At 38.3% G+C, this 18,492-nt stretch overlaps 1 protein-coding gene across 1 annotated transcript in view; it reads right to left on the bottom strand.

Moving 5' to 3' along the window:
* The window catches only part of LOC139734741 (protein FAN-like), a 67,744-nt gene extending 53,577 nt beyond the window's left edge, over positions 1–14,167 (bottom strand). Inside the window, exons 1-4 of the mRNA XM_071645540.1 lie at positions 14,034–14,167; positions 7,794–7,901; positions 6,653–6,787; positions 347–440 (exon numbers count right to left, since the gene is read on the bottom strand). Of these exons, the coding sequence (XP_071501641.1) occupies positions 347–440; positions 6,653–6,787; positions 7,794–7,901; positions 14,034–14,071 (375 nt within the window). The 5' untranslated portion in view covers positions 14,072–14,167. The remainder of the gene's footprint in view (positions 1–346; positions 441–6,652; positions 6,788–7,793; positions 7,902–14,033) is intronic.
* Between the last annotated feature and the right edge of the window lie 4,325 nt (positions 14,168–18,492).

Genomic DNA, 18,492 nt, shown 5'->3' with positions numbered 1-18,492 from the left:
AATGGTAAAAAGCTATTACAAGTAGATTTTCTTTTTCTCAATAACATGGTATATCTTCTTCAAAAGAAGTTCCTGCAATACAAGAATAAGGTAACCTACACAAATACTGCTCTGCATAGCAAGAGCTCTGCTGTGGTTGAAGTCATATAGTATGATACTTGATACCATAAATTTCAGGGCCATTCACACAAAGGTTTGGCGCATTTAATGGAGGACAAGTCATGATGTAAACATGCGACCTTTACTGTTCAAATCTTCAAATCATCCATGCTTTACACAGGATGAACGCAACTTTCCAGGAGGCTTACTGAAGAGTAAGTTGCTTTTATGCTAAGCATTTACGCACCTTTTTGAAGTGGTAGGGTCCAATCTCATTCCCAGCTTTCATCTCAATCGTCTGCTTTGTGTGGATAACCAGTGTATCCCGCTTGGAACCAATTCTGACAAAGAATAAGATGTAAGAACATTATCATTCGCACGTTGCTCAATACTTTTTCAGAGTACAAGATGTAATCCATTATTGATCGTTTGAAGGACACATGCTGTGCCAAGTTGATTCTCTGCAGAAAATGTGATGTTTTTAAAGCAGGATGCAAATACACATTCATATCTAGCAAGTTAGTCTTGCAAGTAGTCTTTTCAAAGGTATTCAACATACATTCAATGTTGTTGGTGTAACTTTTAGGGAAAGATTAGACCAAAACTCCTTGTTTCACAACACACTATTGCAGCAGACTATTTGCACAGCAAGACAATGGTATAGTGTAAATGATTCATGTCTATGATTGCCTTTACTAATTTATATATTTTATATATAGATTTTACACTGAGGAGATTTATACAAAATAATATTGGTTGCCGATTATGCCTCCTACTTGCGACACTCAGACCCTGTATAGACAAAAACAACTCTGTCCACCTTACAAAAGGCTAACTGTTATCATCTCAATTCCTTTACAATTCACCAATATGAAGAACAAGGAGTACTACAGTCTGGTACTGTGCATATTTCATTTACTAGTAACCCATTGAAGACGAGTCTTGTAGCGAAATCAGATTGTCCTTTACAGGTTAAAAGTACTTTTCATATCTGCCTTTGACAGCACATTCCTACTATTGTCACTAAATGTTATCATTTTAATATGGTCAGTTTCACGGTAAAGGGTGTAACTTTCAATTTTTAGCCTTTTGGCCCACCCTGAACACGTAGATTTACAGATCTCAAAGATTTTTTCCCATGTGAGTCACCTTATGAGTAGCCACCTTGGGTAGCATAATCAGGTCCAGGTATTGATGCGTTTTGTTTTGACAGTCACATATGTCCCCTAAAAATGACTATTTTGTAGCATTGAAATTTATATAACATTTTTGAAATGTCAATAATTTTCTACAGCAACTGCAGAGATCTAATTTTTTATGTTAAAAGCATAGTTGTATAGTCAATTGAAATGACCAAATTAGTTTGGTTTGTATCTGGCCCTTTGTTTTAGAATGCTATGACATCAAATTTGAGGTTTCGGAGGCTTCATTTTCCGTTAACATTTGTTTACAAACTTTGATGGACAGTAATGATCAGTGGATGTGTTTTGGTGGTATTACTTTCTTTTATGCTGAAAATAGTAAGGTACAGCTAAACTTTAGACTTACATCAAAGTTTACTTGATTCTAGGGCTATTTGAAATTTTGTGATAATTTTATTCCATCAAGTGAAATTTCCGTTAGCAGTTTTGAAGCCTCCGAAACAAAGTGTTCAGTCAAATAATATGAATATAGATAAGAGAAGCGACCTAATCTATATGTCAAAATGTAGGATATGGGGCCCTAACCTAATAGACCAAAAATAGTTAAGATCCGCCAAACTCTTTGAAAATAGGAGACAATACAAATTTTCCATTAACACGTGAAGCCTCCGAGACGCATTGAAGCCTCCGAAACAGCAAAAACATCTTATTTGACATTTCTGATAAATTCTTTGAGTGTCTGCCCCAAATTATGCCATGAAATAACCAACAGACATGGACAGACAACAAAAATAATAAAAACATTATGATACTGCAATAATTTTTTGAGCTAATACACTTTATAGAGAAAAAGTGGTTTCGGAGGCTTCAAAAGGATGTTAACACTGCATTTTGTGATTTTCTCTGGACAAAATCAAATTAGATTTATTGTTCACCCACGCAATGATCGCTTATGACATATCTAAAGATATTTAATCACATTCTGTTTTCTGGCGGCTTTGTTTACTCACCAATATAGATTTACTATACGATTTACCTATTTTTCTTAAACAGTGCAGACGTGTCACACATAACTCACCTTTTCATTCAGCAATAAAATACTGGCAGATGAGGATGTTGCCCCACAAATATGTTTAAACAGTGTATATCAACCAAAAAAGACACAATTTACCCATCACTTTCTACATAACATACATGATTTTCATAAAAACATATGGCATACCAAATTAATTTTCCAGATGTTTCGGAGGCTTCATTTTATGTTAACAGCATGTAAATGGAATGTTTTGATTACAATTTTGTAATTCTAAGTCTATCAAATAACTGTTTGGACTGAATGAGACTTAATGATTCCCCAAGCAAGGTGTAGATAGTTGTTTAAATGTATGAAAAGCATTTATTTTGTAGGTTTCCTTTTGAAACAATGGAACAGGCTAGATATTGTGAGTAATGAAAGTGACTTCCAGCTCGCGTGCATGCCCACATCATGCAACAGTAGTGCAACAAAGCAAGTAGTTGTGGATACATCAATGTTCTTAAGTTGGATAACTCATTTTTACTCTTGAGAGAAGTTGAAGTGTTGTGACCATATTTGTATCACTCTTTTGACTGGTTAGACTTTGTTAATGAAGATCAAACAATTACTTGATTATTTAGTGTTAAATACACTTTTTTTTAAAGAACTGAACACTATTCCTGTCCTGAAGATTCCAGGACTTTAATAGATGGTTATTCAAGAGGGAAGCATACACTTAACTAAGAAATATATTACTTTTGAATTTAAGGTTGTATCTTTTATGCATGATCAAGAGCAAATGGTGGAATATACTTTTTGGATTTTTACACTTTCGACTCACTATCATCTGAGTGTAATACATTGTAGTTTCGAAACACAATCTTTTACATTAGTGTCCATTTGTAACCCATTGACAAATCCATTCCATTGTTACTCACATGGCATTTGTTTTTGTCATACTAAAATCTTGACTTTTTCAGCTTTCCATTTCTTAACAAGTTCTTTGGCTTTCATTTCCAATACTTATTTGGAGGAAAGTAATTAATCAATAAATTTGTGATTGGATTTGAAAATAGCTAACATCTTGCAGATTATCATTTCTGTGGTGTGACTTGGATCACAGGGTACTGTTTTGGAATTTTGAAATTTGATTACTTCATTCAGACAGGTTTTCATGTCAATCTGTATGTCAGATATGATGCATGCTAGGTGCAACACAATCTTGATACTATACCCTATTTTCCATACTTTATTATGCTGGCAGTGACCACTTGACTATTTTTGATTAAACAAAATGTAACTTGTGTTACAAAACATCTCTTCGCAAACATGTGTGAGACTCTATGACATGTTTGCGGATGTAGTTCTCAGTGCAGTAAATGGACAGTAATGGTTGGGATAGGATTGTTTATAAATGACATATAGACCTCTACTTATAAATAGCCTGTTGCCATGGGGTACATGTAGTTTACATGGGTGGGTGACTGGAGAAGTTATGTTCATGAAGAACAATATTGAAATGATTGAAATCTTTATAATCTGTTTAGTCCTGGCTTTTCTGGAAAAAGTTACAAGCCCCTAACTATTTTGAAATTCAAAGGGTTAAAACTGTAGTCTGTGGGTTTATATACAATTTAAAACAAACTTGTGGGTTTCTAACAAACCTATATATAATCAAACACATTTGCTGCTTTTTAATTTTTTGCTAAAAAGGTTGTCATTTTTAGAAACAGTAAAAGTTCTGTTAGCAATTTCTCAATGCGTACCTTCAAAAACAGGCGTCCTAGCTGTCACAGGAGTCACACAAACTGGAATTTTATAAAATAACTATAAAAAAAGAAGCCTTTGAAGAATTAAAAAAAAATGATATGAAACAGGGGTGACTTGTATACCACAGAAAAAGAAAGTAAAATTCTAACTATCATATATTATAGGGAACTACACATTTGGGGAACATTTTTTTTAATTCAAATTCATACACAGTCATGGGTAGGGTACTGTAAACGTGAAATTTTTCGCGGTACATTAATTTTCGCGGATTTCGCGCTACGCTCGGCTAGCGCGAATTCAAAAACGCGCGAATATATCTTCACAATTTTCTATGCACATTTTGAACGGGATGAATTGTGTGCGCTTCATCGATGATACTGCTACGTAGTACAATGTACAGGCATGTTTACGCTACTAGTAATGTGCGAAGAGACGATACCCTAGATTACTTGCTGTGTACTGTAGCATGCATGTGTGCACCGCACGCATCGATGCTACAGTTCCCCGTGACTACTGTACTAGAGTCACAGCTGTACTACGTATTTGAGTGCTTGTACTCGCAGTCGAGCCACTCGCTACGTCGCTTGTCGTACGCTGGCATAGCAAGCTATGTAGCAGAGGCTTTGGATGAAAGCAGTGAATGTGTACTACAGTAAAGTAACCTGCTGCGGAGCGCGAATTTAAGAACCCGCGAATACGTTTTCGAGCCGCTCAGCGCGAAAAATTAATCGCGCGAAAATATTGACGTTTACAGTATGTACATTTATCTTTTCAACAGGTGATTCAAAAAGATGAATGGGATCTTGACCATTTCAATTTCTATTGAGCTCCATGATAATATCACCAATATATTGATTATTCCAACTCCATTTTGATGATGACAGTTTGATGGTGACCCTTACATGGAATGGCTGATCAGTGTTTAAGATTGCTGTTCAATGACCATGATCACTGCATTTGATAGCTATAGTAGGGGATATCAGGCATGGTCCATATGCAAAAGAATGTTTATAAGCCTTTTTTCCCCTTTCTATCATTCTACAATGCTATGTTGTAATCTAACCGTCATGCCATCACATAGTCTATTTTCTATCCCTTTCTCATCAACAGTTGAAATTGATTTCACATGTATATAAAACAATTATGATGGGTGGTTTATGTCAATATACATCCCACAAACTGCACTTATAAAGCAAGCAAACATAATCTTTGCATTAAGTCTATAGCTACAGTTCTAACTCATTGAAAGTAATTCTTACTGCATTATGATGAAAAGTTTGACAAATGCATACAGCTGTACAAAAATTTTGTACATGTGTGTAGCCTAATCATGTTCTGCATTGCCAAAGTCATGTATATGCAAATACAGTGTATGTATACAACTGAGGATAAAGATTTAAATATTTTCTTTGTCTCTTAACATATATGTTGGAAAGTCTTTTTTCTGCATACAAATAAATACTATTTTACGTGTTACAACATTGTTAGTTATTTGGAAACAATCAGCTGCATTAATGTACTTCATATCACCTTAAAATGGACCATTTTTGCATGTTAACAGTCATGATGAAGCCTCCGAAACATGCGTTGCTGCTAACTTTAAGCCACAAAAAAAAAAGATGTTCCTCATCAGTGTACTTTTATTGCTACTGTTGCAGTTTCCTTAGAATCATATTGCCTCATGTAATGTCATAAATTCGAACTGAACATTGCTCAAAGTGTACACAGTTTGTTATTCACTTTTGTGGAGGCCAATTTCCTTACAATGATACAGTGTCATGTAAGTACCATTTGTATGAAGAGTAAACATTATGCACTGCCATAAAATGTACATCTGTATACTGTTATTCACATTTTATTGATGCCCTGTTGTTATTCTAGCATGTAGTGATAGTTGCTTACTGTAGTTTTATTATTTTAAGTGAATACAGGACTAGAACTTTGTGTTAGCAGTTTTGAAGCCTCCGAAACACACTAGTTTGTTAACTGAAGCCTCCGAAACGCACAAGTCTGAAAATTTCAACTTTGTCAAAAATAATCCAATTTCTTTGGGATTTGGGTTGATAAATGTTTGTTACTAAGAGATAATTTAGGGCTATGTTTAGAGTGGCTCTTGCTTCTAGAACATTCTTTTAACTTAAAAATAGTTTGTCAGGTACCATTTTTACCTTGGAATTTGAAGTTCACATCCAAATAATTGCAAGAGCGAATATCTGTTGGGGGAAAAGTGTTTTGATATTTCAAATATATGTTCACAGCAAATGAAAAGTTGCATTACATCCACCATTTATCTTCATTTGGTTGCTGTGGGTGACCTAAACATTCTTGTTGTTTTTACCTAAATTTATCTAAAATTCTATAATAGTCACTTCATTTTTCATATTTAGCCTAAGAATTAAGCTCTGGAATGACAAAATATTGAAAATATAGACATTCCTATATAAAATAAAGGCAAAGATAGAAATGGAAACTCAACTTTAATTTTTGACCCTTGCCACATCAAAGTTACACCCTTTACTGTGAAACTGACCATATACAATTCACAACATTAAATGTCATGTTCTAAAACATCTAGAGTACATATTTCAAAGTCATTCCATACCATGATGCTACAGAAATTACTTACTTGAATATAAGGGGTGGGGTCCACTCTTCTACCTTGACACAACTTCTCAGGGGAAACTTGATGATGGGATAGGAAACATCTTGAGGGTCAAAGACAATTGACTTGGAACATATCTTCAGTCGTCCTCTGCAACGTCTGGAATTAATGTGGCATCAGAAGAGTTGCGTTTTACCGAACGATTCTAAGTTCTTACAGTAGAAACAAAGATATATATCACCACTGTTTGTTTTTCTTTAAACAATGATAATGATGATAATAACAATCATCATAGACACCAATATCATCACCTTTTCATTCTCCAATGCTTTAAACGCTTTGAACATCTCCGGAATGATCTCTAGGAGATGTATCCAAATTACATATCATACAATGATTTCTTAAGATAGTCATAACAAATTACACTGCTGGGTAACAGGAGAGAGAACAAGCGTTTTATCAAAAGTTTCTTCAATGTACAATTTGACACGATCAATATCAAACATGACTCTAAAGTATTTTAAGGGTCATCTTGGCCTTTAAATAGATATTTTGAAATATGAACTATGACCATGTACATAGCTGTAAAATGTATACTATCTTTTACATTTTTTTTTTCAAATTCCATGAATTTGAGGTAGATCATGCAAATGCCTAATTATCACTCTGTCAGAGTTTTCACCCTACAAGTTATCACTCAGAGACTCTGCAAGGTTTGTACGAGTTCCTGAAAATGTGAGGGCTTAAAGGTCATAGACAATAGAATACAAGCTGCAACTTCAGAGGACTTTATTGGCAATGACTGCCATTAACAACTTAATGGAGAGCAAAACTTTTGATCGAGGACACACCATTTGCTCCTGTGACTATTGCTCTGGTCTATTTCTCTGCGAGGACTAAGCGTTACATGCAGGGTGGTGATAGGGTTTTAATTAGGTTTAGTTTGATGTGAGGATTAGGATTAGGTTTGATTTATGTTTGAGGGTAGAGTTTATGTTTGGCCAAGCATGCAAACGTTTCATGGGAGCAACTGTCATAGGGAGTAAATGTCATGGAACCCTTTTAAACATACACTTTTTGCTTGGACATCCAGGTATTGTATAAATCAAAAGAATCTTAGTAAGCATCTTCTCAACAAACATGTGCATCAAACCTCCAATCTGACCTTTGCATCGCTTCCTCTTCAGACACATCCTTGAGTCCAGTTAGATAGTAGTATACACTGAAGTCTTCAAAATAAATCTCGCCTGGATCCAATAGCAGCAGTGAAAATCTAGAGAGAAATAGGGCCAAGATTCATTTCAATAAAATCATCAGACAAAGGAATGTTCAGCATCTTCTGTACACCAGTACCATGTAAAGACATCTGCGATAAATAGTAGGTTTATCATTAGGGAAATGTAATGTACAAATTAAATTTTTCATTTGTACAGAGGGCACACAAATTGAAGAAAACTCATACAGTACCTCATATCTTCATCATTTTGTTTAATAATCTCTTGCTTTCATTTGATATGCCTTGTCTACCTTGGATGACGTAACATTTATAATGTCAGAATTTTTGAGCTTGGGTATTTGTTCTAAGGTCATTGTGTCACTGCTGGCAACTAGGGATAGTCTGGTGGTAGTGTTACTGCCCGGAAAGCAGTAGATGACAGGTTTGATTTCCACTAGTTCCTTCTTCTTCTTTTTTTTTCATGTTTGTTAAAATTGTAGATCAGCAGTTGCAATCTTACAAATTTCATTTGTACAGAGGGCAGAGAAATTGAAGAAACTCATACCTCAAAGTACATCTTCTCTGGTATATTCAGCATTAGAAAATCTCTTAAGACACTCCAGTCCATGCAAGGGCTGAAATTGTGAACACTCTCCACCTCAGAACTCTTCTTTCATTTAGGGGGTAATTTTGCTACCTTCCCTTCCAAAAACCTGTGATAGGGGGTAATTTTGATGGCTTCCCTTCCAAAAGCCAGAGCCCTAGTTGATCATAATCCCCGACTCCTTTTCATCCCTAGAAAGGGTATCTCTAAGATTCTGGAACAAACCCATAACTGTGTATGGTTGACCACCTGAGTGGGGGGTAGGCATGCGGCAAGGTATTGAGAAAGCATCACAGCACATGTATACGTTTGTACATCATGAATGCAGATGTTCCTAAACACACTTGCTTCTGAGTCCCCAAAGTCTGCTAGAAGACATCTTAGGACACATCGGTACATTTCAGAATAGCTTGAACACTTGAATTGAAAGCTCCGCCCTGTACTCGTCACAGCAGTCAGTCACAGAAAGTACAATACACACATGGTATGGCGCAGTTGTTGGTACACAAACACAATACATGTACACGTACACAGCAGCACTGTAAAATCATTCTAAAATGTGTAAATTGTCAAAATCAATGGCAAATATTTTATTTTTAGCTTACTTTGTGAACTCAGATACAAGTATTCAGGTTGTAAAATTTCTAGGGTTACTTTAGATGCATGATTGAAAATCATAATACGCGATGGTGCAAAACTAAACTAGCGCCTTGCACTAGCTTGCAAAAAAATGCCAATGTGTATAGCAGAGGTTTCAGATAAAAAAAACAGTAGGTTGAAGGAAATCAGATAGTAAGGACCTCCCACATCATCTCTCTGCAAGAATCCAGAAGAGAAACTACTTTCCCTTTTACTTGGCCTAACGATTGAAATGCTATTGTAAATATGTTGATATTTCTCAAATGATTCCAGCACATATCCATATAAGGTCTATTCAAAGTTAATTATTTTTTAAGACATAAGTTCTAGCTATAGCAACAATACAGATGCTGAGCCTTGAGGCCTGAGCTGAAGCACCTGTGTAGGGAAATGCCTAAGTGTGATAGATTGTGGTTAACCAGTGAGGTGCCACCTCCCTGAGCTGGGGTTATTCTAACTGCGACCAGCAGCCCCATACGCATAGCGTACTGGGGCTGCACACTGTAGCATTCAGGATAATGACAGATTAGTATAGAGGACAAATATCAACTTAAAATCGAAAAATTTCTTCAATTTGAAGACTTACAAGTAAAGTTTAAGTATTGACAACAGGGTTCGTGCAACATTTAGTTCTGCCAATGACTCGGTCCGGAGGAACCTTGGAGAACTACACTGAATTGACGGCCAGTGCATGCGCACACAGACATCTTATCCAGTCAATGGATTTGGGTTTGAGCGCATGTGATGTGTGCGCATGCGCTGGCAGTCAATCAGTGTAGCTTTCCCAGGTTCCTCTGGACCGAGTCATGTAAAGTCATCAATTCGAAAAGAAAGGGACTATTGCAGTATTGGCAGAACTAAATGTTGCACGAACCCTGTTATCAATACTTAACTTTACAGCAGGTATCAAGTCTTCAAATTGAAGAAATTTTTCGATTTTAAGTTGATATCTGTCCACTATACTAATCTGTCATGATCCTGAATGTTACAGTGCACAGTCCCATTACGCTATGCGTATGGGGCTGCTGGTGACTTAGGGTTACTGTATTCATGGTTTTACAGCTGGATGATTTGAACACATCATATTTTCATAGAGGAAAGTCTGTGTCATGAATATTGAAACTTTCTGCTACCGTAAATGCTGTGCTAAATTTTACTTAAGTTGTGGTCAAGGGCGTACCGAGGGGGGGTGTTTTGGGTGTTCAAACACCCCCCTTTGCCAAAAGGGGGGTGTTTAAGGTGTTCAAACACCCCCCTTGGGCAAGAGGGAGGTGTTTGAGCTATTCAACACCCCTCTTCAGCAATGCTTAGATGTTGACAAATGAAACAAAAGCTGTCTTTACCGCTTTTATTTCCGTTTTGAATTCCGCATTTCCTTTCTTTTGCGTTCATTTTTTTTCTCTCTCTCTTCCTTGTTTTAATGTTTGTGTGGATGATGATACATTATGGAGTTACATAATATCATACGCACTAAAGAACTCGTGTACAGTACGTGTTAATACTATACGTTACTGCACCGCGCGCGAAGCTGACGCGCAAACAGAAAACCAAATCAAACAAGATAAAAACAAAACATGAATTCCATGTTTTGTAACGCTGAAATATACAAATTTTCGGCTCGCTCACTGCGCCCGCTCGCCAAAATTTATCCAAAAAAAAAAGAAGAACAAAACGTAATGATGACGTGGAAATATAAAAATTTCGGGTCACTCACTCGTAGTAATTTAGAGTATTTTTCCAAGTCCTTAGTTTGTTGGCATAAATCGTTATCTATGAAGCCGTCACTATCCCATCTTGATTAGAATTGTAAGATTTAATAACCAAAAAATGACAAGAATTCCATGTTTTGTAAGGTGAAATACAAAAATTGTCGGAATTGTTGGAACAAATCGTTATCTATAAGGCCGTCACTATGATTAGAATTGTAATTTGAAGATTTAATAACCACAAATGACAAGAATTCCATGTTATGTATAAAGCTGAAATATAAAAATTTTCGGCTCGCTTGCTGCGCTCGCTCGCCAAAATATATCAAAATTTAGGGTTGCCTATTTATACATTTAAATCACCCTCAAAAGACCCCTCTTAAATTTATCAGATTTTATATCACCCTCAAAAAAAAAAAAAAACCTTTTAAGTGCTCGAAAAAAGCATATCAAGTGGACTTTCGCTCGCATTTAATCGTTATGCCATTCTCCTGATGTTACTGCCAGCAACTGCCAGCAGTTGCACCCTGTGCGCCCCCTCCCCTTAATTTCTAAAGCGAAAAAATATAGCTGCCAACGGCAGTTTGGGGACTTAAAATGTCAAAATTTTCAAGCTCGCTCGCTTCGCTCGCTCGCATTTAATCGTTGTGCCCATTCTCCTGATGTTACTGCCAGCAACTGCCAGCAGTTGCACCCGGTGCAAACCCCTTAATTTCCAAAGCAAATATATATATATATATATATATATATATATATATATATATATATAGCTACAAACGGCAGTTTGGGGACTGTAAAATGTCAAAATTTTCAAGCTCGCTGGTCATACCTCCCCCAATCATGAACATAAACCGACACCCTTGACGACCAGTGGCGGATCCAGGGGGCGCACCAGGCGCCCCCTCCCTCCAATGCGAAAAAATATATATATACATGTAGCCACAAACGACAGTTTTTGGACGGTAAAATGTCAAAATTTTAAAGCTCGCTCGCTTCCCTCGCTCGCATTTAACCGTTATATTCCATTCTCCTGATGTTACTGCCAGTAATTGCCAGCAGTTGCGCCCGGTGCGCCCCCCCCCCCCCCCCCCGAATTTCCAAAGCGAAAAAAAATAGCTACAAACGGCAGTTTGGGGACTATAAAAATGTCAAAATTTTCAAGCTCGCTCGCTTCACTCGCTCGCATTTAATCGTTATGCAATTCTCCTGATGTTGCTGTCAGTAATTGCCAGCAGTTGCGCCCGGTGCGCCCCCTCCCCTTAATTTCCAAAGCGAAAAAATATAGCTACAAACGGCAGTTTTGGGAATGTAAAATGTCAAAATTTTCAAGCTCGCTCGCTTTGCTAGCTCGCATTTTATCGTTATGCAATTCTCCTGATGTTGCTGTCAAATTGCCAGCAATTGCGCCCGGTGCGCCCCCTCCCCTTAATTTCTAAGGCGAAAAAATATAGCTACAAACGGCAGTTTTGGGACTGTAAAATGTTAAAATTTTCAAGCTCGCTCGCTTCGCTCGCTCGCATTTAATCGTTATACAATTCTCCTGATGTTGCTGTCAGTAATTACCAGCAGTTGCGCCCGGTGCGCCCCCTCCCCTTAATTTCTAAAGCGAAAAAAATATAGCTGCCAACGGCAGTTTGGGGACTTAAAATGTCAAAGTTTTCAAGCTCGCTCGCTTCGCTCGCTCGCATTTAATCGTTATGCCATTCTCCTGATGTTACTGCCAGCAACTGCCAGCAGTTGCACCCGGTGCAACCCCCTTAATGTCCAAAGCATATATATATATATATATATATATATATATATATATATATACATATATTATTATACATAGCTACAAACGGCAGTTTTGGGACTGTAAAATATCAAAATTTTCAAGCTCGCTTGCTTCGCTCGCTCGCATTTAATCGTTATGCAATTCTCCTGATGTTGCTGTCAGTAATTGCCAGCAGTTGCGCCCGGTGCGCCCCTCCCATTAATTTCTAAAAGCGAAAAAATATAGCTACAAACGGCAGTTTGAGGACTGTAAAATGTCAAAATTTTCAAGCTCGCTCGCTTCGTTCGCTCGCATTTAATCGTTATGCAATTCTCCTGATGTTGCTGTCAGCAATTGCCAGCAGTTGCGCCCGGTGCGCCCCCTCCCCTTAATTTCCAAAGCGAAAAAATATAGCTACAAAGGGCAGTTTTGGGACTGTAAAATGTCAAAATTTTTAAGCTCGCTCGCTTCGCTCGCTCGCATTTTATCGTTATGCAATTCTCCTGATGTTGCTGTCAGTAATTGCCAGCAGTTGCGCCCGGTGCTTCCCCTCCCCTTAATTTCTAAGGCGAAAAAATATAGCTACAAACGGCAGTTTTGGGACTGTAAAATGTCAAAATTTTCAAGCTCGCTCGCTTCGCTCGCTCGCATATGCAATTCTCCTGATGTTGCTGTCAGTAATTACCAGCAGTTGCGCCCAGTGCGCCCCCTCCCCTTAATTTCTAAAGCAAAAAAATATAGCTGCCAACGGCAGTTTGGGGACTTAAAATGTCAAAATTTTCAAGCTCGCTCGCTTCGCTCGCTCGCATTTAATCGTTATGCCATTCTCCTGATGTTACTGCCAGCAACTGCCAGCAGTTGCACCCGGTGCAACCCCCTTAATTTCCAAAGCAAATATATATATATATATATATATATATATTTATATGTGGTATTTATATGTATATATGTATATATGTATTTATGTTAATATATGTATATATATATATATATATATATACATATATTATTATACATAGCTACAAACGGCAGTTTGGGGACTGTAAAATATCAAAATTTTCAAGCTCGCTCGCTCCGCTCGCTCGCATTTAATTGTACAATTATGCAATTCTGATGTTGCTTCCGGCCATGAGGTGCGCCCCCCCCCCAATGTCTTGACCCACGGTACGCCACTGAACACCCCCCTCTAAAAAATCCTGGGTACGCCTATGGTTGTGGTTCATGACTTTTTGTGATGGCACTGAATGTCAAAGCGGCATTATAACAAGCATTGGAGTATACTCTTGGGAGGTTCTGCACAGCACAGGAAGAAGAAGAAGAAGAAGATAAGTTACCGGGACCTTCCAATCTCTTCGATTCCATACGCTACATTAAAAGACTTACATATAAAGAAGTATGTGGGACTATATACGGTCAATTATAGGACTGTTTAGACGCTCTAGCCTTTACTTCTCGAATCGTCATGCACCTTCGTATTTGGTATTTACCTCTCTTTTATGCTGAAGTCCTCATCAACAAATGCCATCGTAGCTGTGGAAGCAGAGGCTGTTTGATTCTTGTAAAATAAAGAAGTTGGTGGTAGGTCCAGGTGGGACGAGCTGTTCACCGATAATGTGATGATGGTAGACTTCCTACGCTGCATGCACATACCCGTAACGCGTACAAAATGAATGGGGATGGGGTCTCCGTCGTCCTGCTTCCGGCAACCCGTGGGTAAGGTGCCCAGGGGCGGGCACGGGGGGCGGGGTACTACCTTACCAAGGGATTCATGAGTGTGTGTGTGTGTTGGGGGAGGGGGGAGGTGGGGGAGGGGTGAACCAGGGATATCGCGATTGACAATCCTTAAACATTAGTATCCATTTGAGCACTCTGAATCACAACAGCTCTAGTAAGGGCGGACGTCCACTTGGGCGCGGACAAGCCCCGGAAGGGTTGCGGAAGCAAATTTTGTTATTTCGGCATCCTGTCCGCGACAGACGCGGAATAACTTTGTGAATCGGCTTGTCCTGGGACATTCCTAGGACTGTCCGCGGACTGTCCGCGGACTGTCCGCGGACTGACTGCGGACAAACCTAGGAATCACTCCGGAAGAGCGCGAAATACCTCGAAATATGCTAATCGTATATCCGGGCAGCGCGGAAACATCTAGGATTACACCAGGAATGAACGCGGACAATCAGGATGCCTTCCGGACAACACAAGTTAGGCATGCGGACAAACTGCGGACAATACCAGGAAAATGGAAAGGTATAAATTTGGCGCTGACTTTGACTTTTCCTCATTTGACTGCTAGCCGTCATTGATGCTCCTTGTTGTGCTTCCGCAGTAGCGGCTGATATTATATTGATATGATTGGTTAATATTATTTGATAATAGAATGTGACCACCAAAAGTCGAAGAATAGGATTGTCTGCATGTCGGCTGACGACTCATTTTTTTTTTTTTTTTTTTGATTTGTCTCATCTGGGAGAACAATTTTTTCTCTGCCTACAGTCACATGGATGATATTCGCAAACTTTTTGAACCATATATATATATCATATACATAAAAATGTAAATGTATATACATATATATATGTATATATAATCATTTTGATAAGGTAGTCCACGTTTGGGCAAGGTAAAAAGATAAGTACCAAAACTGCAACAAAGTTCATGCTGTATTCACCAACGGTTTATTTCTTCACAAGAAATAAACCGTTGGTGAATACAGCATGAACTTTGTTGCAGTTTTGTTACTTATGTATATATATATATATATATATTTCTTTATTCCCTTTTTTTAGAACTGTGCTTTATCCATCGTGAAGTATATACATGTTTTGTCTGATACTTCTGTAGAGCATGCCAAAATGATCCTAATTATTAAATTTGTTTTTCTTTCTCTGATTTTTACCCTTGTGCATCTCCAACCCTCTCTTATTTTGATCACTTTTGAACATTTTCAAGTCCGAGATTTTTTTTTCATGCTTAGAGCTTACTAGCCTATTGTCAATGAAGTGTAAAAATGGGGAAACATTTTTAACCTACTTTAATTTACTTTTTTTTTTGGGGGGGGGGGTTCAGCTGGGCTGTCAAATTGGACAATCGAGTTTATTTGCAACCAAAACAAAAAGAGAAGAAAAAATTATTAGGTAATAACAACTACGAAAATCATTCAGGTAAAGAATATTTCTGAAATGATTTGTGATGCTTAATGTGTACTTTTAACACTCAGCAAAAAAACAAAACAAAAGAAAGACAGAAATTTAATACTGATTTATTGCTATTTCTCTCATTTCACTTGAATTTTGAAGTGACAGAATATTCTTCATTTTCCTCCATCATCTTTAGCTTTCATTGTTATATTACATTGTAATGAGACCACAAGTATATCTTTGCAATTGAATTCATGCTTTTTAATGTGATGAATTTGTCTTTTGTTCTAAAAATTGTATCATTAGAAAGCATTTACGTATGAATAACAACTTGTTCATGCGTTCATGTTCATATAATACATTAACATTTAACCAAAAATTCTATGCTTTTTTTTCTGAGTGTACTTCCACCTACTTTTGTGATTTTTCAGCTGGGCTGTCACATGGGACAACATAGTTTGTTTGCAAATAAAATACGAAAACAACATAAAGGAAAATGTATTATAGTAAGTAATAGGAACCAGGAAAGTCACTCAGATGAAAAATAATTTCTGAAAAGATCAAATCAAAACAAACTTACTAGGAAGTTAGGGGGCTGATTTTACTTCTTTCTGGTTGCTTTTGGCACAGTCTCTACTACCTTCTTCTTTGCCTTCTGGGACCGGAAATTCCTTAGATTTACCTGTTCTCCATCACTAGACGAAAGGTGTGCCTGTGATGGAGATATTTGCATGGGGGCCTCGCCTCCCTTCTTGCTAATTTTGCGTTTCATTGGCATGACGCTCGCGGAAAGTGTCGACATTTTCGTGTCTGGATCACAAAATTTCCGCATAGGTTCCGGACACTTGCATATATAGATCCGCATCGGCTCCGCGCTGTCCTAAAACATTCCTGGTGTCTTCCGCTTTCATTCGGGAAGCTTCCCCACACCGCGGGATTCTTTCCGGAGCGTGTGCGGAAGGAGCGGAAGGGTTCCGGACAAGCGGGACATCCTCAGGACATCGTCAGGACAAGTCGCCGAAGGTGTCAGGAAGTTCATTTCCGCGTCCAAATTTTGGTCTCGATCAAAATTTGGACGCGGAAATTTTTCTCTCTCCCGAAGGTGCGGAAACGCCCGGACATGTTTAGGACAGTGAGCGGACACGTTCAGGAACGTGCGGACAGGTTCCCGAAGGAGTGCGGAATACCAAATTTGCATTCCGGGGCTTGTCCGCGTCTTGTCCGCGCCCTAGTGGACGCCTGGTCTTACTCTCACTCAGGAGCGTCGACCCACTTTTAAAATAAGAAAACGAAAGATTTTTTTTTTTTTTTCGCTGAAAAATTCTCATCATCTACTAGATCTATCTGATGAGATGTGGAATATCATAAAAACAGTGTTGCCGAAAGATGTTTCGGACATGAGTTAAGAATCAGTTACAGGGAGACCCGGAGTAGAGATGAAGATGAATCTGCTGAATTTAATACAGTTTCGCCAATGTTGGTAGAGATTTGGCTGGAAATATTCCGAATGTTCATGAACATTTACAAGATTCGGACAATGTGTATGTACTGGTTGATTTGTTCTCATTGCAACTTGTCACTTAAACTGAATGAAGAGATGCTTAATTCGAGGAATGAAAAATAAGAAATCATCAGGACTTGATGGTATTTCTATGTATTTCTATGTGGTATTTTCTATGTTCAAAATAGCTGCTCCTGTTACAGTGTATTCCCTAACTCATCTGATAAATACTTAGTAGGTCATTGTCCGAAGGCATTATTCCGTTACGATGAAAACTGGCAAAGATCATACCACTAGGCCTATTCAAATCTGTATCTATAATCATTGAAAAAGTCGTTCATAAGCAACTATCCCGTTATATAAAGTTGAATGGTTTATTTTCACCAAACCAGTCGGGCTTTAGAGAAAAGCATGCGATTACCACTTCATTTGTTAAATGACGGATAACTGGTTACTGGTTACAGAGGCAAGTTTACTGCTGGGGCGGTTTTCAATGACATGAAAAAAAAAATGCGTTTGACATCGTGGAGCATTGCACTATGATAAAGAAGCTACACTCAATTGGTGTTTCCGATGAAAGCCTTCGCTGGTTTGAGAAGTACTTGTCTGGTAGACAAATTATCGAACACTAAATTTTGCAGTGGCGGATCCATAGGGGGGCGTGGTCGACAATGTGCAGTGGCGGATCCAAAGGGGGCGCACCGGGAGCGCGCGCCCCAGTGCCGTATATTAAGAGAGTCTGGCCAACTGCTAATTCGGACGCCATGTCGTTACCGCGCGTATTACGCGTTACAAGGTTACCTTTTACGCTCAGACGTAACAAAATAACCAAGCCAAATAAGGGGTTGTTAACAATGGGCACTGCGTATGAGCGCACTTCAGTAACGACATGGCTCCTGTAGATCACGGGACCAGCTTTTGACCAATCACAGGCTTCAAAACACATAAGCCGAAAACCGAGTTGGCCAGACTCTCTTAATATACGGCACTGGCGCGCCCTCTTTATTTTTCTGTTAAGACAAAATAGAGAAAAAGAAAAAAATGGAGGGGAGCGTGCGCCCCCATTGAATTTTGAAAAGGCGCTTCCCTTTACGGAATACCTGGATCTGCCCCTGCTTTTGTAATGCAATGTCGGATCCCCAGGAAGTGTGTTACGGAGTATACCACAAGGTTCCATTTTGGGGCACTACATCGATGACATTGTCAGACAGATTGAAATGTGCAGTCTTCATCTGTATGCAGATGACACTATTCTATGTTTTTCTAATTCTGACATTAATCAAATTGAACGGGCCATCAACATTGACT

The sequence above is a fragment of the Diadema antillarum genome, unplaced genomic scaffold (assembly GCF_040938485.1).
Source record: "Diadema antillarum isolate AM-2024a unplaced genomic scaffold, OU_Dant_1.0 scf00000026, whole genome shotgun sequence".
NCBI lineage: Eukaryota > Metazoa > Echinodermata > Echinoidea > Diadematoida > Diadematidae > Diadema > Diadema antillarum.
Note: the sequence above shows the minus strand (reverse complement) of the source record. Positions and strands in the feature narration are given on the sequence as shown.